Raw genomic sequence first — 27,465 nt, 5'->3', positions numbered from 1 at the left:
CTGACTGCCTGGTTTCGGTTTAAACTTTCCTCAGGAAGCCGCCATGTTCCCTCTTTGTTTACAATTTCAAACTGCTTTGTCAGGGCTCGAAAGACTCGTTTTTCGCTATAGGTACTCAATAAGTCTCTCAATATAGTCTCGCTGTTTGTTTCCCCCCTACCCCCTTCACTGCATTGATCTGTCTCTGCTTTCAAGAGGCGTCCCTCCTTGCGCTCCGCTTTTCCCATGGGGGGGTACTCCGTTTTATCGAAATAGTCAGTTTACTTCGAATTCACGTTCATTGTTGGTCCTTTCACAGACCTCGCTCTCTCATTTGTTGTTCCGCTCTATCTCCTGTGTTTGCCCTGGTTGAATTAGCTTGTACCATATGGCCACTCAGCAGTAGGACCGTCAGGGCGGAGGGAAGCCTCTATTCTCCGGCATCGAGCCGTCGAAGAGGCTAACCCTCAAAAGCCCTCTGGCCTGGAACCCATCGCAAGGGCTCCATGGGGGTGCCGCTAATCGCCTCCCTGCGAACTGGGGAGAGTCCCCGCCATCGCCAATCCGCCAACCGGAAGTCTGCATTAATTTCTCATGTGACTAAAGTGATACTTAAAATCTTACAACAAAGACCATATATGGAATGAGAAATGCCAGATGAACAGGGTAAAAAGGAAGAAGCACTAATCATATTGCCAAGCATTGGTTACTGAAGCATATGAGAGAATTTCAGAAGAAAGGCAGCCATGAAAGAGCTAGAATGGCTAAACTGAGCCTATTGTACTTTGGTCACATTATGAGGAGACAAGATTCACTTGAAAAGACAATAATACTCAGAAAAGTTGAAGACATCAGGAAAAGAAGAAGACACAACATGTGATGGATTGACTCAATCAAGGAAACCATGATCCTCAGTTTGCAAGACCTAAGCAAGTCTGTTAACAATTGGATGTTTTGGAGGTCATAAATTCACAGGGTTGCCATAAGTCAGTAGTGACTTGATGGCAATTTACACATGCGCGCACACATACAAACAATGATGCTGGGAGAACTTGAAGGCACATTGCTTTTTAGATCAACATATGCATTTTTGTGTATGGCTTTTGATTTTGAGGAAAGCCACAAAAGAGGCAAAATGTTGGAGATGGTAAAACTTTCATTTAGCTGAAGGTCCACATTAGAGCTTCCCTTCAAGCAATAAATGTTGACAATGTTCCTGAAACAACATTGGTGGTGGCAAGTGCCATCAAGTCACAGCTGACCTCATAAGGTTTTCAAGGCAAGAGACGTTCAGAGGTGGTTTGTCATTGCCTTCCTCCACATCATGACCTTGGTATTCCATGGAGGTTTCCCATCCAAAAACTAGCCAGGGCTTCCAAGCTTAGCTTCCAAGATCTGACAAGACTGGGCTAGCCTGGGCTATCCAGGTCAGAGCAGATCAACATCAACAACTGTTAATACTAGAATATAAAGTTATTAACATTCATAAACTAGAACCTGGTTTTCAGATAGTGCTTGACAAGGTAAAGTATATTCTAGGCAAGACACCACATAATTTTTTCACAAGGGTATGCATATTCCTAGCAACTAAAAAGGGTGCAAGGGTAAAAAAACCCACAGTGATATATATTTTTAACTCAACCACAGTTTATGATGGTTGTAATTTAACTGTCACTGTTTTGGGATGTCTGATAATCATTTTTAGGCAGGAAAAGGCATTTTACAACTTAAAACAGGGGTATCAAACATGCGGCCCGGGGGATGGATCAGGCCTCGGAGGGCTTCTATCAGGCCTGCAGTGGAACTGGCTGTCTTCTCTTTCTTCCAGTTCTGCTGCTGCTGCGTCATTGTAGGTTTGCAGCTTACAGATACACACCTGAAGAGCATACTCAAGATTGCAACAGCACAGACATTTTGATGCAATAATTCAGAGCAAGAGGTGTCAGTTATCAGACACTGTTAAACAAAATATTGCAAGAGTGCTAATGTTTTTAAGTAAAAAAAACCCCCTTTGTGTCCTTTATAAAGTTTATATCTTTGCTACCTGGCATTACATTTCATGACACACATGGCCCGGCCCAACGAGGTCTCATTTATGTCAGATCTGGCCATCATAACAAATTAGTTCGACACCGCTGAATTAAAATATTCTCTAGATTGTTCATTTAACTTAATCCTTAATATTAATCCTTTGTAATAGATGACTGTTTCTATCCTTTCACAGAAGATATATCCTTAGGGCAAAACTAAATATTATTAAAGAGATCCAAGATTGGATTCTCAGACATTTTTTGTTTTAATTCAGCAGCATGAGGCTCCACATTTAATCCTGATACCTTTGGGGGGGGGAGGGGAGAACTACAATTTTCCCCTCACCATTTACTCTACAGGGGGATAATATAGGAAATTTGGTATTTGGCAATTAAAGAGATGCAACCAATGACATACGCTAAATGGTAGGATGAATGTACTGTTAGAACATCATGACTAGGGTGGGTTACAGAAGTGTAAATCAACAAAGCTTTAAGAAAGGGGATGAAAAAATCTCTGTGAACAGGGAACTCAGTTTGGAAGAAAATGTTCTTGTAATTCTGATAAAATAACTGTACTGATGAAATAAGCTGCAATTGCCACATTCCTCATTGCCACATTATACAGAAATACCAAGCACTGAGGAAATCAGACTAGAAGTAAATATTCAGTTATCATGTAAGGATGATTTTGGAATACAGAGAGAAAATATGCATATCAAAGAATATGAAAAAGTACTGACAAAAATTATTTTGCTTTAAATAACTGTGGTACAGATAAACCAGAAATAAGCTTCATCTTAGAGGAATTTGTGATACTAGAAACATAAATTATATAATATGGAATTCACGTGAAGATCCTGCAGAACCATTAAACTAGCCTAACTTATCCAGTGAAAATCTGTTTTATACAAACAAAAAATCCAGGTGATATAAATTTCCTTCTACTTTCCTCATAACACTTAGGCAGGGGTTGATAGTACATACAGCTACATCTAATTAAAGAAGTTTAGTTATCAGAAGTTCTAGTTGAATAATCTGTTATTTAAAAAAACTAAAAAGAAGTTAAATGTTTTTCTGACCTATTTGCTTAAAATTCCTGGAGATTTGAGGTTGAATCCTGGGGAGGGTTAAGTTATAATGCCATAGAGACCACCCTCCAAAGCAACCATTCTCTCCAGAGGAACTGATCTCTCTAGTCTGGTGTCACGGCTCAGGAGGGGTGTCACCTGATGCTGCCACCACTCTGGTTTTAGGATCCCTTGAGAAGGCCCAGAGCACCCTCCCAAGACCTTCAGACCTCCCTTATTTGGTCGAATAATAGGCAGGAGGACCAGGCAGAGTAAACAACAAATAAAAGGTTTACTTTTACAGGAGGTCAGCCCAATATGGGAAAGAACAAGGTGCAAGAACAATAGCAATAAGTGGCTGAAGAGAAAAGAAACCAAATGCCCTAACGCGACTAGACTCAAAGTCCCTAGTTCATTGTCTCAGTTGGGCCTGAGTCTACTCACCCTTCCTTTCAGGGTGAGGGTCTCTCCCAGCAGCAGCCTTCCCTCTGGCCCTGCTCTCTTGGAAGAAAGAACAGCTCTTCTTCTATACCAGCTCTTTTATTATAAGTCCCCTTTCTCTGTGCCAAAACCTCTCAGGGACTTCTGGGAGTTGTAGGCCTGGCCTCCTCCCACTGCTACTCAGGCTTCCTGGGCCTGCTAGGCTTTTATTTGCACAGCCCAGATCATGTCATCTGGAGATCAGCTGTAATTCTGGAATATCTCCAGATCCCACCTGGAGGCTGGTAGACCTAGCGATGTGTTATTGTGTGACACATATACACTAGACGTTATCTGTGTGAATACAGCCCATTTTCCATCCTGAGTCCAAATTAATGCAAAGCTAGCCTGAGTATACAGAAGAAAGTTCCTTCCTTCCCCTGCCTCTTAACTCTTCCACCAAAAGTAGCTGTTGGCTTAGATTTCATACCCAGTGTAAAGAAATGCATTTTCTCCTGGGAATCTGGCAAGGAGCACAGTCTCCACTTTGCATTTTAACAGTTTCCCACCACCCTGGGCTGGGAACAGGCCAGGGGCAGGGGGTCGGTGCAATGGCTTTCCAGCTTACTTGTATCCATATGCTAATGGATCTAGAAGGAGAGATAATGGGTAGGTAAAGTTCTTCCCCCTTCTCCAAGCAGGGAACATAGATTCGAAGGTTTAGAACGCTAGATAGTCTCCAGGAAAGAGACTTATGGAGATAACCAGGAAGCACCTCTTTGTCCTGTCCTAGCAGGTCCCTTGTAAACAGATATGATAAAATCTACTTGCAGCAGGAGGAAGTTCTCTTTTTCCTGGGATGCAGACAACATGAGGGACAGCAGCCATTGACCATATGTTCGCCTACAGAAGAAGGGATCTTCAAGCTAAAAATGACTTTGTAGGGGTTTGTAACTTCTTAAGGATCCTGTCCTATTTTAACATAAGATAGGGCATGTATAGTGAGAAGGACAGAGGATTTCCATTTTTACCCATTTCTTTTGGTTTCCTTGCTCAATCTGGTGCTGTGATAAAAGTATACTTATAAATATTTTCTTTTTAATAAATACTTCATCACTTTTGATGTTGGCTGTGGTTCTCTATACCACACAGATTCCCCACCATCTCGGACATGGTATTTTAAAAGGAACACCAGAATGGGGGAGGCAGTCAGTTGGCAAATGGCTATTCCCCCAGGGGCACGCAAGGCAGTAATCTGTCCCCATGGGGACCAGGTGATGGGCAGCAGGAGACACAGAGGCAAAGCCTCAGATCTTGGAAAAGGAGCTGGGAGCTCTGTCCCTCCCAGTGGGCAATTCCTTGTGAAAAGGGCAGGTGGTGGTGGTGGGCTATTATACAGAGAAGTAAAAGCCCCTCCAGCGAGTTGGAAACCCCTAGAAGGGCAAGGCAGAACAGGGCCTGCAGGCCAGAGCAGGCACGTTCTGCCACACCCAGTTTAAATGAACAGAACATCCTTATTCTTGGAAGCAACGTGTTCAAACTATAAAGGGATATGCTGGAAAAAAACCAAGGCTTCTTTAAAAGCTTGGAAGGAGTACTAAGCGAAATACAAAACAAAGTTGACTGCAGGAAATAATGTAAAAAATTGGGCTACAGAATCAGTAAACTGAAGCAATAAAAATATCAAACATCCCTGGATAATCCCCAACACTATCCATATTAAATATTCCAAACAACCACAGTGTTGTACAGTGTACTGCACTCAAGAGGGTGGGCAAATGGTCCAAGGAAGTATAATAAGAGGGGAAAGCAGATTCCACAGATGGTTATCTGAACAAGTTCAGAAAGGATTCAGCTCCCAAGGCAGGGAAGGTCCAAGAATCTAGGCAGCAAATAATCCAGAGCGGTGGTAGGCAAAAGATCCAGAGGAACAGCAGCTGGAACCACATGTAACTGTATTTCAAAGGCAGGCAGAGACACGAGCATCAATAAGGAAGTTTTTGTAGGGGAGAAGTACCCATAGACCATGTCAGGGAGGACTTAGCACAGTAAACTACCAGAGCACAACCAAGATATGGGGCCAGAGGGCCAGAGGCTTGAGTCCAAAAGAAACAATTCTTTTCTTCCTGGGTATAGGAATAGGGAAGCGGGATAAAGGGGCTTACAGATATTTGATTAGTTGAAGGTAAGGAGGAGGGGAAGCCCAGGGTTCTGGGAATATTTCCAAATAACAGGGGAGTAGCCAGTCCAGGAAGAGGTAGGTTTGGTGAGCCAGTTTGGTGTAGTGGTTAAGTGTGCGGACTCTAATCTGGGAGAACCGGGTTTGATTCCCCACTCCTCCACTTGCACCTGCTGATGTGACCTTGGGTCAGTCACAAGCTCTGGCACAGCTGTTCTTGAAAAAGAGCAGTCTCTATCAGAATTCTCTCAGCCCCACCTACCTCACAGGGTGTCTGTTGTAGGGAGGGGAAGGGAAAGGAGTTTGTAAGCCGCTCTGAGACTCCCTTGGGTAGTGAAGGGCGGGGTATAAATCCAATATCTTCTTCTACTTCTTCTAGGTATAAAGGTAGTCTTTGCTATATCAGAGAGGGTATAAAGTCTAGAAAGATTGAGAGGCTAAGTGAATTGGATTCGCTTCTGGAAGTTCTATGGGTTGAAATAGGGGGGCCAAAAGGAAACTTAACACTGGGAGTTTGTTATCGCCCACCAGATCAAAAGATAGAGGAGGATTATAAAATGATGAATGCCTTAAAGATAGCAACTAGACAAAAACACTGTGTAATAATAGGTGATTTTAACTACCCACACATTGATTGGGTCAATATGTGTTCTAGCCGGGAAAAAGAGATTGAGTTTCTAGACACTCTAAATGACTGTGCTATGGAGCAGATGGTCAGCTGCCTCTCAAGGGGTGGTTTGCACGGAGCTCACCTTCACCTTGCTTGATTACGGGAAGTTCAGTGGCTGGAGGGGCCTCCGTTGGAAAGCATCTAGATTCGAGTCCAGTGGCACTGTACGGTGAAGGTAAAGGTTTCCCTTGCTTGAAAGCTAGTCGAATCCAACTTAGGGTTGCGGTGCTCATTCCAAGCCGAAGAGCCAGCGCTGTCTGAAGATTTTTCCGTGGCCATGTCGTCAGCATGACTAGACGCCGAGGCGCACAGAACACTGTTGCCTTCCCACCGAAGCGGTACCTATTGATCTACTTGCAGTTTCTTGCTTTTGACCAACAAAGTTTGGGGGGGGGGTATGAACTTTCAAGAGTCAGAGCTCCGTTCGTCGGACAGCGTTGACTCTCAAAAGCTAACCCCCCCCCCAAAAAAAATCTTATTGGTCTCTAAATTGCTACTGGACTGGAATCTAGCTGTCGTACTGCAAACCAACACGGCTCCCCTCTGTAATGATCTCCGTTGGAAAGCGGAGTGTCTCAAGAGAGTGGTTCAGATTTGGTTTGGGCTTGTGATGGCCCCTTCGTGCAAAAGTCACCCTTTCGGTCACTTGGGGACTGGGGTTAAGAGACACTCCTGGCTCTGCCTTGTTGGTTGGCCATGAAGGTGCCGGTCAGGGGTCATTTCGTAGAAAAAGAGATGCAGGAGCTCATTAGCCAGTTTGGTGTAGTGGTTGAGTGTGCGGACTCTAATCTGGGAGAACCGGGTTTGATTCCCCACTCCTCCACTTGCACCTGCTGGATGACCTTGGGCAAGCTGTACTTCTGACAAGAGCTGTTCTTGAAAAAAGAGCAGTTTGTGTCAGAGTTCTCTCAGCCCCACCTACCTCACAGTGTGTCTGTTGTGGGGAGGGGAAGAGAAAGGAGTTTGTTTGGTGTAGTGGTTAAGTGTGCGGACTCTAATCTGGGAGAACCGGGTTTGATTCCCCACTCCTCCACTTGCACCTGCTGATGTGACCTTGGGTCAGTCACAAGCTCTGGCACAGCTGTTCTTGAAAAAGAGCAGTCTCTGTCAGAATTCTCTCAGCCCCACCTACCTCACAGGGTGTCTGTTGTAGGGAGGGGAAGGGAAAGGAGTTTGTAAGCTGCTCTGAGACTCCCTTGGGTAGTGAAGGGCGGGGTATAAATCCAATCTCTTCTTCTACTTCTTCTAGGTATGGAGGTAGTCTTTGCTATATCAGCAATATAATTTAACCAGCCTTAAATGCAGACTGACCATTTTTGGGAACTGCTAATATGGGTATGGCACTTTCCCTGCAGTAATTGTCAGCACAGCAGGATTCTTTTAGGCTAACAGCACTGTGAACAGTCACCCAAAAGGCTTTAACTAATGGTCTGCTTATCAAGTATGGAGTGCGGTTCCTATTTTCTCTTGAACTATTTATTCTATGTGTCAGTGTGATGAAATTAGGCACAATCTACCTGTTCGTGGTCTTTTTATGTGACCATTAATAGATATAAACTTGCTTACTTGGCCTGTTAACAGAAAGAAGCTGGTTGCACATTTCAAAATGGAGAGTTAAAGAAAGGCCAACCAAATTGGAGGCTAGATGGCAACATATGAATCTGTGCACAAGGTGAACAAATTTATAAAATATGGTAACCGCCATTAAATTTATTTTCATAAATCTGAGACCAGTGGCACCTTTAGGACCAACAAAGTTTTATTCAAGGTATAAGCTTTCGTGTACAAGCACACTTCTGCAGATAACAGTGAAAGAGAATTTCCTCAACCATTACATATGGGGGTGGGTTAGTTGCCAGGAAGGGCTAGTTAGAGTCAGGATGCGTACTGGAAGCTAGATGGCAACATATGAATCTGTGCACAAGGTGAACGAATTTATGAAATATGGTGACGGTCATTAACAAATTCTATATGTATTTATTTACTATTCGCTCCACAGAACTCAATAGATGCATCAATGGAATACAAAAACTGAAAAGCTGATTCTTCATCATAAAGTTTAATATAACAAAAAATAAAAGAATACTGCAGCTTAATTTTTAGACTTTTAGTTACCCCCCCCCAAAAAAAAATCTTTTAAGGATACCCAACAGTGTTCCAAGTCAGAGAGAGGAAGTGAGAGAAATGCCATATACTTACACTTTTAGAACAGAAAAGGTTGTAATTGGCAATGGAAACAAATAAAACTTGTCCTTCCGAATACCATCCACAATTGTTCTGCCAACATACTCTACATCCAAGATTGGAAGAAGACAGGGCCGTCTGAAGGGGGGGAAATACTGATTAGACAAGTCTGAGCATTACCTGGGTTAGGGATGTGCATTCTGTTCGTCTGAACCAAATGCACCCCCGAAAATGGCCCATTCGGACCCCTTTTGGGCTGCTGCAGGCCGTTTCAGATTCTCTGATTTGAATTGACTTGCCGCCGAATTTCGGTGGCAATTCGCCCCCATTATATCCTATGGGCCATTGAAGTCAATGGTGAAAACATAGGGTATATTCTGGGGGCTGGAGGGGAGGAGGTTTGAGGGAGAGGCTCCAAACTTGCAGGGTAGCTGCTGGAGCCTCTCCCCAAGATACCAACCAAGTTGCAAGAGCATTGGACCAGGAGGTCCAATTCTATGGTCCCTCAAACAGGTTCCCCTATCCCCTCCATTGTTCTCTATGGTGGGGAAAAGATCCTTTTTCCCCACCATAGAGAACAATGGAGGGGATAGGGGAACCTGTTTGAGGGACCATAGAATTGGACCTCCTGGTCCAATGCTCTTGCAACTTGGTTGGTATCTTGGGGAGAGGCTCCAGCAGCTACCCTGCATGTTTGGAGTCTCTCCCTCAAGCCCCCTCCCCTCCAGGCCCCAGAATATATGTTATGTTTTCGCCATTGACTTCAATGGCCCATAGGATACAATGGGGCTGAAATTGACATTCGGCGGGCCGAAAGACTCCCGAATTGGCTCCTACTGACGAAACTGACATGCGGGAGTCAGCCAAAATTGATTCTGCTGAATTCGACTGAATCTGAATCGGCCGATTTTTTTTTTTTTTGCACACCCCTAACCTGGGTCTAAAGAATTGAATAACTTCTGGGCACTTCCCTTCCCCCAGAGAGCATGACTAACCTCTTTTGAACATAGAGGCTGTTTTCCTTTTCTCATATTCAAAAAGAAAAAGTCAAATCTATCTGTGGATGTCTGTACACTAGCTCTGGACACAAAGAATTTTCAGTAAGCTTATTAAATTACAACTTTCTGTAAATAAACAGTTCTTCAAAACCCAACACTTACGTCGTTTTTACACCAACAGTAAGACCTGTATGCACATAATATGGACAGACGATAGTAGTTTTAATGCCATTCTTTCCTGCAGCCTGCAATTCAAAAGCAACTGACTCTAAAAATTCAATTGCTGCAGCCTTGCTTGCCGCATACTCTGAAAAATGGAGGGAGAAAGATTAAAAACCACAAGAGGACAATTATGAAAAGTATAAAATCCTCTGAAGTCAGTAAGTTTTTTAAATAGCTCTGGGTGTTTGTGTGCGTAAGGGCCACCCCTCAGCCTTGCCCACTGCTGCTCCAAGTGGCAGCAGGAGAAAATTTTTAAAACCCTCAGCGTCATGTTCATTGCTGCGACACTTCGGGGGACAACCCATAGTGTAGCAGAGTGCAGTAGCTCTAGGAATTTCCAGAAATGTTATAGTGGAACCATAGAGTTTCCGGCAGTTCCTAGAGCAATAGTACATCACTTACAGGTTTCCCCCAGAAGTGAGATGGTGCACACGATGTTACAGCACCCAAGGTCCCCATCTCCAACCCTCCTGCAGTTTGCAGCCTGGCAACTCTGGTCTGTCTGTATGCATGCATGTGGGAGATAGGGTTGCCAAATACTAGACATGCTCATTAAAAATTGTTGAACATGTGGGGGCCACGTGGCAAGGAAGCTCACCAAGCAGGAGGCAGAGGAAGAGGCAGGCTCTGAAGTGCCATCGCTGCTCTGTGTGGTTCACGACACACCAATGCTGGCAGGGGCAGTTTAGTAATTCTGGGACCCTGGGGAAAAGCCAAGGATGGGACCACACCTTCTTTATTCTAACACTAGCCTGATACCCGTGCTTCGCTATGGTATTTAAGTTCTGTAAATCCAGTTATAACACTGATGATGTGAAGTTTGAAATGTAACATTTGTTGTAGGAATTCTAATGGAGAAGATTGTAGTGTAAAAAATGAAGTGAGACATACGTACTGTTTCCCCCCCACTCTACTGAAAGACCTCTCTGTAGACCACATTGGTGGTTCTGCCCTCAGGCCTCACCAGTCTGCTTGGGGAGCTCACTATGGAGCAGGTGACATAGAACTGTCCATTTAAGAAGTAGTTGTCTGTTAAGTCAACTCCTGCCACCTTCCACGAAAGTGATGGCCTTTCTACTTGTGTTCCTGGATTGTTTTGCTCATATGGAGACTGTTTTATTCTGAGCACCTCAGGTTGATCTTGCTGGTACTTTGCCTGCACAGCTCAGTGCCCTGCAGGAGTACTTTGTGCAAATGTCTTTGCCGCATTCCCAAGTTGCCTTCTCCTTGTAGCGTTGGTGTATCTGCCTGTCCAGTGTAGGAAGGGGAGGGAAGAGGAGTATTAGAAGCCACTGTGGAGACTGGGCCAGCAGGATCACTAAGGCGTTACTGCTGGGGCAAGCTCCCTGGTGGACCCACTGCTGCACCTGACAGACAACCACCTGTCAGGTGTAGGAAGTGGGGGTTATGTTTGAAGTCATGAATTGCTGCACCTCACAGGTTGTTGGCCATTCCTGATTTCCTCAACTGTCATTAGTGCTCTGCAGTCTCCTGTAACTGGGTTTTTTTAACCTCAGAACACTGAGCTCTGCAGGTGACCAATCAGAGAGTGGGGGGGTCAAGGAGGCAGCAGCCTGGCAGCGACATAGGAAGCAATGGGGGGAGCACATTTTACCCTTTTTGACCCCCTTAGGGGTCGAATTTCTAAAAATCCCCTTTTAGTGTGCATCAACACCATGGTAGGAGTGCTCTCCCCAAACTTCGTGTTTCTAGGTCCAGGGGTTTGACCTGGGCATTGATTTTATGGTGAGGGGACTTTCTTTTATATATATAGATTACTCATGGATTTAAACCTATCTCTTAAGGTTATTGTGAGGATAAAATGGATTAGGGTAGAATGTTGTAAGCCCCTTTGGGTCCCCATTAGGGAAAAATGGGGGGGGGTATAAATGAAATAAATATTTACACAATGAAGCTTCCTAAGCCAAAGCAACCACCACTCCAACCCACGCTTGTTTCCTCTGGAGTCAGGGCAGTGAGGGCTTCAAGTGGGAGGAAGCCCAGGGGATGAATGGTTAAAACCATACTAGTTTGGGGGTGGGGAAGAATGCCCTTTGAAATAATTTTGGAAACTAACTGCTGCATTGATTTTGGAATAGTGACAACTTCCCCATCCCAGCCAGATGGCCAACCAGGAATTTCTCTACACTTGAGTTGATGGTTATAGGACATGAAGGTAATTTAAGTTTTTCATTGTGTCCCCTTCCAGCACTTGCTTGACCTGTGCCCTCCCCTTCCCCCCACTCTTTTTTGCCACTACCTCACACTGAGACAGAGTGTATGTGAAAGATAGAAAGGTCTCCTTTTCCCCAGATGTGAGCCAGAAGAGGCAGCCAGCTCAGAGGAGGTGGGTGAGGTGAGGTAGCAACTCCCCAAGTGAGATGAGAAAGAAAACATACACATACACAACATGAATCAGCAAAAGCTAACTCCCCGGCTTGCAGCACTAGATAGAGCCAGAAAATGTCCTTCCCATGCCTCCTCTTTTCAGGGAGGGGGAGAAATCACTCTGTAGCTTGTGTGGGAGCTTAATCTTCTCTCCTCAGGTGGGGAACAATAGAAATGTTAGCACTAGCTACAGTATACCTTCCATCAGCCCAAACCCAACAGCCAAGCCCTAGAGTCTGTCATTTCTTTTCTAGAAGGAAGAGTGCTGTTACATCAAAGTTAGGAAAAGTTGCTTTGAGCAATGTAGGTGTTCTGTTAATTACCTTTTGAGTATTGTGCTATTACTGGTATTGAATCTAAACATTCAAAAAGTCAAAAAGTCACTTGCGTCCACCTTGCTCACCAAGGTCTCAGTAATGCTTCTCTGTATTATAATTCCCCAAATAACAGAAACAATATTTCTACCTTTAAAAAAATGAATGCCCTCTGAGATCTCAATGGCCACTGTGGGGGTTGCTAAGCAACCAAATCTACATTGCCAGCCTTTAAACTTTAGTTTTTGTTAGTTTCACAACTATTCTAGCCTCCAAGTCCACCCCTGAGGGAGGACTCAGTGGGGCCAGGCTCAGAAGCAAACACTCAAAGCAAACACCATGCAATTTGTGTGACTCACCCAGGTGCAGTGGTGGCTACTGGACAACTTGATGTTACACAAATTGCCTGGGCCCAATAGGCAGCCTCTGCAAAATTTATGCCACATGGCTGGGTGACCTTATGCCACTCTCTCTCAGCCTAATCTATCTCACAAGATTTTTGTGAGGATAAAACAGGGGAGAAAGATGAGGTAATGAAGTCAATAAATAATAAATAAAAGGTGAAGCTTGGGGGGGGGCAGATAAAAGAAAGGTTAGTTGGTAAATGGGAAGGAAGCAGGAGGTTACCAGGAGGACAGAAAAGAGAGAAAGAGGAAAAGAGAGAGACTCGGGAAGGCAGGAAATTTTTTTGTAGGGAAGAGAGGAGAAAATGGTGACCCCTGCAATGCTTGTTGGTTTCATACTTGTAACTATGCTGTTCCTGTGATGATTCTGTAGAAACTACCTTTATCCTTTGATAGATTAAGAACATATGAAGATCTCTACTACCAGTGTCATTGAATAACAGGACTACAGTGCAAAGTAGTTGTTGAGGAACGGTTTTTCCTCATTCTATTTTGTGTGTTTGAACTGACCCCCAAGTGAGTAGGAGCTAGGATGCAAGTTCACTTGCACATCAGTAGAGCCTTTAGCTACACAGGTACATTTTACCTGAATATGCTCCTTCTCCTGAAAAGTACTCTTATAAGTTGGCACACCTTTGATTTTCATGTGCTGAGAACTGGTTATTGTCAAGTACAAATATATCCAACCAGAACATTTTAAGTAGTTTCTCCATTCAGCTACATGCATAATAAGTAGATCCACAGTATACTGACCTGAGAGTTTATTGCCCCCACACATTCCTGCTTGACTCGCAATACTAACCAAATGTCCATGGTTGCAGGCAATCATGGATGGTAGGAAGGCTTTGCAAGTCTGTGACACAGTGATAAAACCCATACTATTAGGCATTTTTTTTAAAAAAACAATTTCTGATGTTGCTACAGAAACTTTATGGGACACCCTATACAACTGGCACATTATTCCAACAATGTAGGCAGGTATACTGACATACCTGATTATTACACCAGGTTTTGAATTTACATTTTTAAAAAGTTTACTATTTTCAGGTGTGTGCCCATTTACATAAAAGATGGGCCACATCTAGAAACAAAGTCTGGATGATATATATAGATATCATAACATGGAATCCCTCAGATCAGACCCTAGGAACAACACATTTCTGGAGGTTTAAGAATTCTTAATTCCAAGGTGAATCAGTTTCAGTAAGGCGATTTACATCAGCAATTTTAATAATTATTTAAATCACCCCCAAATGCTGATGTAAACTAACATTTTCCATTATAATTTGGATACTTCCTAAATAAAAGTATCTATTAATTTATTGTTAGAACCTTAAAATATTGACTTAAAACTGAAGAGAATCTTTATGCAACTTCCGAGGATACATTAAAGTTTTTCCCATTTGACTATTTTTACTTTCAGAAGATGATATACAATACTGTTTTTATATGACAATGATTATGATTATAAACAAGATATCCTTTATAGTCTGCAACTATGATAGACTTTTGTAGATGAATGCTGGTAGGAATCAAAAAATTGCATCTTCTTTAGTGCTCCTTTCTGCTTTAGTTTGTCCCTTTTCCTTTGCCATACAACTGCTCTGTTTCACCCCACCCCATCAACCAGAAGCAATGGCTGGTAGTATTACTGAATAGATCATAGATACAAGGCCATACAGATGAATCAACAGGCAAGCCACTGTGGTGACTTGCTAGTCTCTAGTCCCATATAAAACTATAATACATAAATTACATATTATTTTGTTATATGATGACTGATAGAGACGTTTTCCCCAGAGTTTTTCTTTACAATGAAAAACAATTTCCCATAAATTCATAAAGTATCATAAATTCAGTGTATGCAGTAACTGTTTGCAGTAACTTCAGGTTTGATTTTGAATGAAAAAATACATTTTAAAAAAAAGCATTAATAATTGAATTTCAAAACACAAATTCATTTTGTAAAATCAATTTTTATCCATCTTCTTATCTTATATTCGGATTAGGGGAACAGACAATAAATAAGACGCACACAGCAAAAGTAGGAACAAAGAAAACCGCAGCACTTGTGAAAAGACAGAATTCCTAGGTTTTCAATAGCTTATGCTAAATCTACATTTCTAAAAAGTAGCCAGATTCCAATAATTCATGATTAACTTTTAATAAGAATTCAAAGTAGTTTCATGGTTATCTATAAAAAATGATTACCCAGAAATGTGCCTTGAAGTTCACATCTAAAGTTTCATCCATTTTATAGTCTGGAATATCAAGGAAATTCTTTCCAGCCCAAATACCAGCATTGTTGATTAGAATATTAACATCTCCAACGTCTTTTTTAACCTAAAACAAAAATGGAAATGTAAAAAACTGTTCTTTTAAAGTTTATGTGATTTAACTTACTGTATCCAAAATGTTCTTAACATAGAAGTTTTTTGTGTCTATTGGTTCAATTTGCAATGAGTCTGTATCAATATTTAATATCCCAAATGCAACTATTAGTCTCTTTTTAAAAAAATAAACTTTATTTAAATTAACACAAAAAGAAGACATAGAAACAGCATACATATAATAATATAAAAAGATAACAATGTTTCTAGTAGGATAATAAAAGTCAAATCTGACTCTATCTCCTGAACTCCTTTATCTTTCTTTTCTACTAAGAAAAAATCAGGTGAGTCGACGTGTTGGTCTGAAGCAGGAGAACAAAGTTTGAGTCTAGTGTCACCTTTAAGACCAACAAAGTTTTATTCAAGGTGTAAGCTTTTGTGTGCAAAGCACACTTCTTCAGACAAATGGAACAAAATCTCCTCAAGGATTACTTACAGGAAAAAAAGAGAGTGGAGGGCGGCCGTTAGGAGGGGCCACTCAGAGCCAAGATGCATATGCAGAGCTGAAGTTGGATCAGATGGCCAGTATGATCAATGGATAGCAGCAAATTAGCATGTAAATGCAAGAGTTAACAAAAAGATGTGAGAGTGAAGCTAGAGTCCAGCAGTATCCCCAAGACTGGACTCTAGCTTCATTTTCACATCTTTTTGTTAACTCTTGCATTTACATGCTAATTTGCTGCACACAAAAACTTACACTTTGAATAAAATTTTGTTAGTCTTAATAAAGGTTGAAATACAAGAATTATAAACAACATGGAAGTTGGATTTCAGCATTAATTTCTTTGGGTGAACTTATGCAGCATTTCACTTTGTATTGATGTCATATGTATTGCTGTGCCCTTAGTTTCTGTTCTTAATAAAGGTGCCACTGGACTCGGACTTTGTTGTTTCTTTTCTGAGTCACTTCCTGTAGTTTTCCCCTTACATTCTACCTTCCTCTGTGTCCCTGAGTTATTTTTCCTGTCTACTTTCCTAACTTGCTCAGTTCCACATATATTGATACAGCTTTCCTTCTATAATGTTAAGAAAACTATATATGGATATTAAACAAATTTGGTTTCCACATGGTCAACAAATTTTTATGAAGCATGTACAGTATTTTTGTAGAAACCATCTGGCAACCCTACTTCCCACATATATGCATACACACAGCTGCTCACCTGGACTGCAGTACTCTACAGGGCTCTTTCCTATTGTGTCCACTACCTTCTCAAATACCTCCTGATGACTTTCTGCCCAGTCCCACTCCACATTTTTGTGTGTCAGCTGTTGGACAGGTTCACAGTAATATGCTAGCTCCTTGTTTACAGTAATCTGCTAGCCCATTCCCAGGAATCTTTGGAGACCCTTCACATTCACTGATCTCAGCATCTCTTTAACTGGTTTTAGCTTTTTCAGGGTCAATTTTCAGACCCTTTACTTTCATGGGGTATCCAATATAAGACACTTGTCTAAGTCTTAGCCTAACATTCTTAGGGTTTAGTTTTATATTCTGTTCTCTGTATTGTTCCAAGAAGGCACACAGCTTTTTGACATGATCTTGTATAACTTCTGTTTTTCTGTATCGTTCTCCCACAATTACAATATCATCTAAATTATTTTTATGCCTTGAATATTCTCTAGCTCCTCATTCAGCCTGGGGCATAGGTTTGATAGCCTCTTTGGCTAAGAGGGTGCTGATTTCTTTGAGGAGTACCAGTGATGGGGTTGTTATAACAAAGTGTAGCATCTGTGGTAAGAAATTGAACTCTGTGGTGAACCCCACCCTGATGATGGTGAGGACCCAGTTGTCCATTGTGATGTTTTCCCAGCAGTTCAGGTATGGATGGAGTTGGGTCCCTATGGGTGAGTTAATCATAGTTGGAGTGGGTCTTGGATGGTGCAGAGTGGAGTCAAAGTGACTGCTTGGGCTGTTGTGAAGGTTTCTTGGAAGATGAAGATGGTTTTGGCCTCATTTGATAAGTAGCCTTCATAGAGAAAGACCTTTTCCTCCAGTGGTCACTGGATTGTGGGGAATGCTGACAATCTCTGCCAGAGGACTTCCAGGTTTTAGACTTAAATTGGCATTGAGTCCCCTGTTGTGTGATGCCCAGATTTCTCGCCCTCTTAAGGCTATCATCTACTGATGTTAAGGTTTTATCCATGGACATGTGGAAAAATCCATCGCCGTTGAATGATAGGTCTTTGTTTTGATTTCTGGTTGCAGAGATGTTGAATGCAACCATGCATGATGGCAAAGGGCCACAGAGGTAACCAGTGTCCTAGATAAATGGGTGACAGAGTGTCAAACTGTGGAGATCTGTTGCTTGGAAACCCTGCAGAGCTCCTGGGCCAGAGGTGTGGTGATGGCCAAGGGTTCTGAGGGCAGATGAGGAAGTTGGGAGGCAATTTAAATTGCCAAGTGGAGATTGTACACTGAGAAATAAGAAAAGTAGGTCTGCAGTTTGGGTACCATAGCTCTGAGAGTGTAGACCTGTTTTGCTAGAGTATCAGTCTTCCTCCCCTCCCTATCAGGGGGAGCCAGATTGCATGCCTGTTTCAGTTTGGGGGATGAATGTACAATTATTGAGTTCGGCTGAGGATTTGAGAAGAGAAACTCAGCGTTGGTAGGTTGCATCCAATACATGGCTTCATATCTTTTGGAGATTGGAGGCGTGGACACTGGCTTTTTCCAGTTCTCCTAAAGGGTCTCGGGGTGTACTGGAAGCATTGGAAACACTGCTGCAGGGGGTAGGTATGATTGCAACATTTTATGTACCAAATCTATCACCTTTGGTGTATCAGAGGTGAGCTGAACCTGCAGGGCTGCTGCCATCCTCTCCAAAAGCTGTAGAAATGCTTTAGACCCCCTCAGAGGGTGAAACTGTTCCCAGGCAGCTAGCCTCAAGTTCGACCAGCTGAAGAGTTGAATCCTCATGCCCTGATTCTGACCCATTGGAACCCATGTTGGGTGGCTCCAACGAAGATATGTGGTTAGCTTCTTCAAACACTGGAATGTCCCAAGAGGCTTGTTCAGTGCTGGAGGCAGCTATCAAGGTTAATGTTGAGAGCGAAGTTGGAACTCAGTGCAGTGGTATCGAAGAGATTCCCTCTATGGGCAGTTGTGTTCCATGCATGGGTTTTTTTTGTGATCTTGTGAAGTTTGCCAGGATTGAGAGTGTCGATCACCATGGTTCCTGGATGAATCCTGGGAGTGTGATCGATGGCAATGGTGTACATCCTGGGATCCAGAATTGTATAATCGCCTGGGTGGTGATTGAGAGGGTGATTGGGACCGAATGTAGTACAATCTGCATGAATGGAATCGGGACCCATAGTGGTATCTTGGAGGCGACATTGATTCTGAAGAGTACTGGTATTGGTCAGCAGGTTTCTGATGATAGGTGGATCTAGATCGAGAGTGCTTGGCCTGCGCGTAATAGTCAGATCGGGAATGGTCCCGCAATCAGTTTATCAACTGTTGTCAGGAGACCCTGGAGTGTGGTCCTGCTCCGCATTTCTAGTGGTAGCCCAAAAATCTGACCTGAGAGATGGGGAGTGGGAAATAATAGCAATAGCCTGCTGTTCCAGTAGAACTGTTTCTGTGATGTACCAATTGGAACACAGGTTGCTGTTGCTGGTGTGGAGCCTCCAAAAGGCCTTCTCAAGCATAGGGTGTGGAAGTCAAAAGTCCTGTAATGCTTATTCAGGGTACTTGTGTTGGAGTCAGTTTTTGTTTTGGTACTTTCAGTTTTGAACCTGCAGATCTTGGCCTCAATGTCCAATTCATGGTTTTGTCCTTTTTCACCTAGTTTGACGCTGCCAAACTCCTGGACAGCACCAAACCTCCCAGCGGTGGAGGTGGGGGATGAGGTGTTGGATGACTTTGAGCAGGTTATATCACAAGAAGTGTTGAGGGTGAGAAAACATGGTGTGAGTAGACACTGGAAATATGTGCGATCAGTTTGGCAGTTAGAAAGGAACTGAGTGGGGGGAGGCTTTCTCCTCAGCTCCAGGCGTGCACAGTTGAGGCCTGCTCCCCAGAGCAGAGAAGAAAGCCTGCCAAAAGTGTTGAGGTTTGGTTCTACAAGCTCTACAAGCTCCAGTGCAGGTGCAGTACCCCAAGTGTGGGACTGCACAAAGACCATGAAGAAGACTCTAGAAATATTAATATTGAGCAGACTGTGACAAAAATAATATATAGCTAAAAAGTGCACTTCATAATCAACAGGTACAGTAACCAAGAACACAGGAAAATAAATACCACACTCAACACTATTATGCTGAGGACTTACAGCAAAAACTTGAAAATGACAGAGACAAAAAACACACGGTGAAGAGTTTCTCAAAACATGCTATACCAGTCTGAAGGGAGCTCTGGTGGTGTATTTACTAAAAACTGTGGTATGTCCACCGGATTTCAGCACTATGCAGAGGCAGAAACCTGGAATGCCATTTGCCAGCTTGATGCCAGCTTGATGCCATAGCCTGGTCAATTGAAAATAAATGAACAATGTGGTCAAAGAGGCCCACCTCCTGGTGGTGCCTCTTTTCTCTTAACACACCTCTAGGTAACCCCACTTTGGGAACCACTGGGCAAGACTGATTGCAGTTAAGTCCACTTGTGCTCCGCACAGACTGGTGGAACAGCTGGTATTAACAGTCGTACAAAGCAGCTGAGTGAGACCATCTGTACATTTGTAGTTGGATGTTATCAGTGTGATGATGAAACCAGTTCTGTATTTCATTAACAAAGCAACTGGAACCAGGGATTTTTGTGCTATACCAGTGCCTGGAAGCCTTGATTAAGTAGAATCCAGACAAGAGGATAAGATGCAGGTGATGTGCCAGAGGGATATTTGTGTTCTGGAGTGGGTGACATCAGTGGAAAACTCTTGGGTGCTCCTGGGTATAGATCTGCCTTTTGAGAAGCAGGCTGGTATTGTTCAAGAGTGCAAATTATGTGTGGTGCATCATAAATTTTCTTCATTTCTTGATGCATTTATATTCTCTGACCTACCTACACTAATGGATACTTCCGCAATCTTCAGCCTTAATTAAACAATAAAATTAGTGCTGAATGCAACTGCTATTTTCCAAGAGAGTGTTGGGAAGCTATTCATATAGAACATGTTCTGTGTCAGTTACATTAGATACCCTTTGCTCCTATGGCATATGCAAGATGTTAGGTAAATTTCAAAGGCTTTCATGGCCTGACCAATTCCCATATGAACCCAGGTGCCAATTAAGATGCCAGCAAAAAGAAGAGGAAGAAGAAGAGTACGAAGAAGAGGAGGAGGAAGAAGAAGAAGAGTAAGAGGAGATTGGATTTATACCCAACCCTTCACTCGGAGATTCAGAGTGGCTTACAAACTCCTTTCTTTTTCCCTCCCCACAACAGACACCCTGTGAGGTAGGTGGGGCTGAGAGAGCTCTGACAGAACTGTCCTTGAGAGAACAGCTCTGACAAAACTATGGCTTGCCCAAGGTCATCCAGCAGCTGCAAGTGGAGGAGTGGGGAATCAAATCCGGTTCTCCCAGATTAGAGTCCACATGCTTAACCACTACACCAAACTGGCTTATCAAAGGCATCCTGTACTACAAAAGTCACCTCTCTCCTGGATTTATGAAATAGTAAAAAATCCTTTTCCAGTTGGCATTCCTTTGACTGGGGTTTCATTGACTGTTCTGAATATTCTACTTGTGTCTGATTGGTACTATTGCTAGGTTTATTTATTTATTTATTCAAATTTATACCCCGCCCTCCCCACCGAGGCAGGCTCAGGGTGGCTTACATAAAAATAAAACACATCAATAACAATTATACAATCATAAAACCTTCTAAAAACATTAAAATATAACATTACTAGCCGCCAGGCCCATTGTGAAGTCAATGCAACGAGCTCTAGCAAGACCCCGGGGTGAGGGCTGAGGCCATGAAGGCTGTGGAAGTTACCATCAAGACCCTCGCTGTCCGGCGTCTCGTTCCCACTGGCATGGGTGTGCTGGTGGTGGGGCGGCCAGGCAGTCAGAGGCAGGCGTCCAGCTGCCGGGCGTGGCAGGAGAAGCCCCCAATCTGCGGTGCACTCCTGGTGGCTATGGCCGGTGCCTCCACGGCCACCTTCCCTCCGGGGAGGTGTTGGCGGTGCCGCTGCTGCTGCAGCCACATTGGTCGGAGCTCAGCAGCTGCAGACATAAAGCGCAGGGGGGCTGAGCGCGGTGCACGAGGCTTGCCAGTGGTGGAGGGAGAGGTGGCCCCGGCTTGTTGGCTCCCGTGCCGCTCAGAGGTGAACGTGGGAGTGGAGCGGGTAAGCAGAGGTCTGGTAAGCGGAGGTCTGGTAAACAGAGGCTGGCGAGGAGTTCAGCCATGCTGCAGTGCGGAGGCAAATGGGGTGTGGGGATTGGCGGGGCTGTGGAGCAAAGTTTTGTGGGGCCACCAGGAGGAGGCATCTGGGTCTCCCTCCAGCTCAACTGGCTGCTGCATCGGAGGCCCCGGCCTTCCTGTCACCATGACCCTTACCCTGTCAGCCTCACCGTGTGGGCCACCGGTTGGCCGCTCTGAGCGACAGATCAGGGACCCAAAGCCTGGGGAGGCATGTGGAAGAGTTCACACAAAAACTCAAATATATATAAGGAGAGATAATATAAAGTGCTAGTAGGATCTATAGTTAATATTGCTTAAAAATGATGGTGACAGTCATATTAACATATCTGGTGATCTGTCTTGTTGGTCAGCTCATTGGTCCTTCCATACATACACAGCAAGCACAGACTGTAGATGGTAAGATCAGGAACTAGATCTTCAGGGCTCTATTTTTTCCAGTTGTTGGTGGTGGTTGTTGGCGGCGGCTCCTTAACTGAAAGCCTGGTGGAAGAGCTCCATCTTGCAGACCCTGCAGAACTGTAAAAGGTCCTGCAGGGCCCTGATCTCTGCTGGGAGCTCATTCCATCAGTACGAAGCCACCACCAAAAAGGCCCTGGCCTTGGTTATAGCTAATCTGGCATCTTTGGGACCCGGGAGGGCCAATCAATTTTGGGACCCTGACCGCAGTGCTCTCTGGGGGACATATGGGGAAAGGCGGTCCCTCAGATATGTTGGTCCCTGACCATAGAGGGCTTTAAAGGTGAGAACCAGCACCTTGAAGCTGATTGGGTACGCTATCGGCAGCCAGTGCAATGCTGGATGTGCTCCCGCAAAGGGAGGCCCATCAGAAGCCTGGCTGCAGCATTTTGCACTAGCTGCAGCTTCCAGATCTGCGACAAGGGCAGCCCCATGTAGAGAGCATTACAGTAGTCCAGTCTCAAGGTGACCATTGCATGGATCACTGTTGCCAAGTCATTGCGGTTGAGGAAGGGAACCAGCTGCCTAATCAGGTGAAGATGGTAAAAGGTTGACTGGGTCATTGCAGTTGAGGAAGGGAACCAGCTGCCTAATCAGGTGAAGATGGTAAAAGGCTGACTGGCAGTGGCTGCTACCTGGGCCTCCATAGTTAAGGAGGCATCCAAGAGCACTCTCAAACTCATAACCTCCAGTGCTGGCACTAGCGTCGTCCCATCCAAGGTCAGGAGTGGGACCCCTCCCCTCAGACCACCCCAGCTCAGGCATAGGACCTCCTGTCTTCATCGGATTCAATTTCAATTGGCTCAGTCTAAGCCAACCAGCCACAGCTTGTAATGCCTGGTCCAGATCTTCCGTCTGGAGTCAGACTGGCTGTCCCACAACAGATAGAGCTGGGTGTCATTCGCATCTTGGTGACACCCCAGCCCATGCCTCCGGGCAATCTGGGCAAGGGGGCGCATATAGACGTTGAATAGCATCAGGAAAGCACCGCCCTTGGGGCACTCCACAATTCAGTGGGTGCCTTCAGGACAGTTGTTCCCCTACTGCCATCCTCTGTCCCCGACCTTGGAGAATGGAGATGAACCACTGCAAGGCAGACCCCTGAATTCCTGTGTCGGCAATAATTTTTGTTTGTTTTGGTATGATTAACTGCTTTTACAGCTTTGAAATTATGGAAAATTTAATAAATATTAAGTAAAGGTAAATCCCACCCCTAATTCCATCCTGAAAATTCCACCTGGCCCATCAGGATATTTTCATAATTCTAATCCATTAGTAACTGCAATGATTATCTATATATCTAATTCCAACAGGGGGCAGGTTGTGCGGATACTTATTTCCACCAACAGGAAGCTCACTCTCCCCCAACAGCTTTTCCTACATAGTCAGTATACTTCCTGTGTCTGAAGAAAAATCCAAGAAGTAAAAAAATCCCTTCAGGGACAGCTGAATTCCCCCCAGTACCTTTTGAAATGGCCTCTGCAGGGATCTAACTCCAGGCATCAATGGTGAGAGAGAGATTAGAATGTTCGGGGAGGGGGGGAGGGAGGCTACTAACTGGCTCTGTGAGTCAAAGGGTGGGGGAAGGGCCCTTTCCTGGCCTCTTTTGGCCTTTCAAGGAGGGAGGGAGGAAGGGAGCCATGGGGCCAGGCCTCACAAGAGTTGCCAGTGCCAGGCTGGGGGATTTCTTGAGATTTTGTGGAGGGCTGGGTTTGGGAAGGGAGATACCACCTGATTTGCATGACTCAATTAGGCCCAGCTGCTTGCTACTGTTCATCAGCAGCCACCCTATGAAAGCCAGTGCGGTGCATCAGTTAGAGCTTCAGATTAGGGTCTGCGAGACTCAAGTTTAGATCCCCATCTTGCGGTGGAAGCTGACTGGGTGATTTTGGACCAGTCACATACTTTCAGCCTAGCCAACCTCACAGGGTTGTTGTGCAGATAAAAGGAGGAGAGAATAATGTAAGCTGCTTTGGTCCCCACTGTGGAGAAAGACTGTAATTTTCCTGGATAGAGGTTGTGGGGAGGGGTGTGGAGATGGAAAGCTGAAGGCAGAGAGGCAGATAAAGGTAGGTTGGCTGTTGGGTGGGAAGGAAATTGTGTTGCCAACTCCGGGTTGGGAAATTCCTGGACATTTGTGGGGTGGAGCCTGGGGATAGTGGGATCTGAGGAGGGGAGGAACTACAGATCAGTATAATGCCATAGACTTCACCCTCCAAACCATACATGGAGGAGAGAGAGAAAGAAAGAAAGAAAGGGGGGGCAGAAGGGAGAAAGTGTGAGAGAGGTAGAGGGAGACAGGCGGAATAGGATAACCATTCCGCAAGTTTCTTGCGGGTCTCCACTTGTCATTATATAAAGCTCATTTAATTCATAACCGTGTATGCATTTCTTTACCTGATCTGCCACTGCATAAACTTCTTCCCGTTTGCCGCAGTCACACTTGTAGGTATAAACAGCTAAAGCTCCATTTCTTTTGGCAAGTGCAGCCGTCTCCTTGTTACCTTCTTCATCAATATCCCAGAGGACCAGAATGGCACCAAGACTGGCAAAATTTAAAGCCATCTGTTTTCCAATTCCATGTGCCGATCCCGTAATAAGCACTATTTCTCCAGCAACATTCTTAGGCGCATGACAAAATTTCATAATGAAGGCCTCAATATAGTAATAGATTAACAAAACTATACATCTGAGGGTCTCGAAGAAACTGCTTATCGTGGTCATGATTCTAGTGAAGGGATCTGTTCCCCCTAACAAAATATAAACAATTAAAGCTCTGTTAGTTCATAGCCATACCTAGGGAACAGCAAGTCAGCGTCTGTCTGCCTCCCCCCCCCTGAAATCAGCAAAGCAGCCCTACAGGTTAACAGGCGCCTTAAAGGCATACATGTGCCTCCAAAGTAAACAGCGAGAGCAGCTGAGCGCTGCTCACCAAACGCGGGGGGATTAGCCGCTTCGTGCTCCTTGCCTACACCGGCGGGCGAGTCTCTCTGTAGGTCCCGGTGAGGCGCTGAGCACAGCCGGCAGCAGACGACGGGCAGGATGGGGCTCCGTTCCTAACTTACCGGTCTGGCGAGTCTTCGACGGTCCCTGTGGAGACTAAGGAGAGCGATTTGGCCTCCCCGGAATAAAAAGGCTCTGGAACAGGTGTCCATTTCTCTGCCCCTCACGTCCAGTCCATGCGTCGCCTCTAGACTAAGCTGCGGAGTGGCCCCTTAGGCTGCAGGCATGGGCGCTCCGTGCGCAGCCTGTGGCGCGATGCCGTCCTTCTGCAAGAGGCATAACTTCGCCCCTTTCCCCCGGCCAATTCATGCGAAGTCAGAGAGCAGGGAAAGGTCATTGCCAGGTTCGCAATTGTTTGGAGCTGGGCTGAGCAAACGGAGTCCCTTGGCTCTGGGCGGGAGAGCGCCATAGACTGGCAGGGTCTGAAGGCGAGGCTGCCAGGCGTGCGTTGAGGCTGTGTTTTGTACTTGGTATGAGAAGAGTGGAGAAGCGAGAGAGATTATTACGAACATTTGCACGTCTGCCCTTGCAGATATTCCAAATTAAATTGCAAGATTTTGTATAGGATTATATTTACATTCCCTTTCCCGAATCTGGACCCACACTGCTCCTGCATTCTCAGGTACCCTCTGTGGGCAGAAATACTTGTTACATAGGCTGTGGTCTTTGAGGCTGTGAGGAAGTGACCTGTGACTTGCAGGAGATCATTTTAAAGCATGTCTTTAAGGTGCCACTGCACTTCTATTTCAATTGACTGAACTCTTTGCAGTCTTAAGCACATGCCTCAGAAAAGTCCATTGTGCTTATTGGAAGTTACTTCTGAGTAAACATAGTAAATCTGGGGGCACACTGAAAAAATAACTTGTGAAGTATTTTCTCTTTTGGAATGAATTACATGCTTTCTAAATATAAGGTTTTATTCACTTTGAATGTGTAGAATGAAAATGTCTGAGGACATTTTTTCAGGTTTTCCACTGAAAAACTGGGAATTTAGGGGAGCACTGAAATTAAAAAAAAACCCTGCTATGAAAACTAAGGTATTTATACTTTTAGAATCCAATTGGCAGATATGCCAATTAGTACAATTTTACAATTGTACTAATTGTCCCCTAATTTTACAAGTTAACTAACTTATAAATCATGCCTTTTAAAAAGCAGCACAAAGAAGCTTAGGTTTGATAGGAAAGAAAAGATTGATGCTTTCCTGTGAGTAAGCCCCATTATAGAGCATGAGACTTACTTCTGAGTACACCTGTTTAGGATCGCTTTCTATTTCAATTTCACTCAACATTTACAACTCTAACCAAGTATTATCCAGATCCTGTCACATGCAGTAGATAACTCTGATATAGTACCAGCTTCGTTGAATGCCAACAGTGTTCCCTCTAAGCTGAGTTAGTGTGAGTTAACTCACAGTGTTTTAGCCTCCGGCTCACACATTTTTGTCTTAGCTCAGGAAGGATGGTACCAGAACAAACTAATTTATGCAGTAGCCAAATTACTCACTCACAATTTTAATGCCAGTAGCTCACAAGATAGAATTTTTGCTTACAAGACTCCACAGCTTAGAGGGATAATTGAATGCCAGTTGTTTTAGGGTTCAGTAAAACTGCTGTCTTTTTGCTTAAACCACCCCCCTCTAATTGGTCTGGGCTCAGGATATGATAAGAATTTCCTGCCTGCACCAATCAGTCACTGAGGTCAGCATGAGAGAATAGGGCCTCTGTGTATTTCTCCACCACCTGAAATTTGGCAGGTATTAATCAGATAAGGCCTTCTAAGTGGTGATGCCCTCCCATGGTTCTCTGAAGGGAAACAGGAGGCCAGGAGTACTTTGAAGACTAACAGAATGTAACTCAGCATGAGTTTTTGAGAGTCATTCTTCATATGGATGAGATAATGAATCCATCGGGCTCAGTGTATATGCACAGTGGAAGGGGGTAGGATGTAACAAAAAGAGTCTGATTCAAAACAGGATCAAATCCAAAATCTGATCAGTTTATTCAGCATGGGTGTGAGACCTTTCCAACTGCTCTTAGGGAATCAAAATGTAAAACTTAGTACAAGATGAAATGAGCCAAAGAGATAATAATTGGAAGCTGCAGTGATATAATTGAAGCATTTAACATATGCAAAGGGTGGGATGTGCAAGCAGTTAGAAGTCTGAAAATTTTAGGTAGTTTCCATTTCATTGTGTACTGTATGTATTATACATGTGTTAAATAGTGAGTTCCATGGATGAACAGATTCCCAGTCTAGAGATCAGCTCTACTTTATTCAGTGATTTCAGCAAGAACAAGACTGTAGACCAGAGCCTCAGCTCGGTTAGATTGCATGCAATGGCCACACCCCAACACACCCCACTCCCAACGATAGGCTATTTACAAAACT

At 44.1% G+C, this 27,465-nt stretch overlaps 1 protein-coding gene across 1 annotated transcript; it reads right to left on the bottom strand.

Annotated features, from left to right (window-relative positions):
- Positions 1–8,543: 8,543 nt before the first annotated feature.
- Positions 8,544–25,192, bottom strand: LOC107113872 (epidermal retinol dehydrogenase 2-like). Its single transcript, XM_015415265.1, has 6 exons — positions 25,137–25,192; positions 24,469–24,821; positions 15,070–15,201; positions 13,612–13,711; positions 9,693–9,837; positions 8,544–8,670 (listed from the first exon to the last, which is right to left on the bottom strand). Exons 2-6 carry the CDS (start codon positions 24,793–24,795, stop codon positions 8,544–8,546), a joined length of 831 nt encoding a protein of 276 aa, XP_015270751.1. The 5' UTR covers positions 24,796–24,821; positions 25,137–25,192.
- Between the last annotated feature and the right edge of the window lie 2,273 nt (positions 25,193–27,465).

This window comes from Gekko japonicus, unplaced genomic scaffold, assembly GCF_001447785.1.
Source record: "Gekko japonicus isolate JY-2015 unplaced genomic scaffold, Gekko_japonicus_V1.1 scaffold382, whole genome shotgun sequence".
NCBI classification, from domain to species: Eukaryota; Metazoa; Chordata; class Lepidosauria; order Squamata; family Gekkonidae; genus Gekko; species Gekko japonicus.
This window is presented reverse-complemented; position numbering and strand designations above follow the sequence as displayed.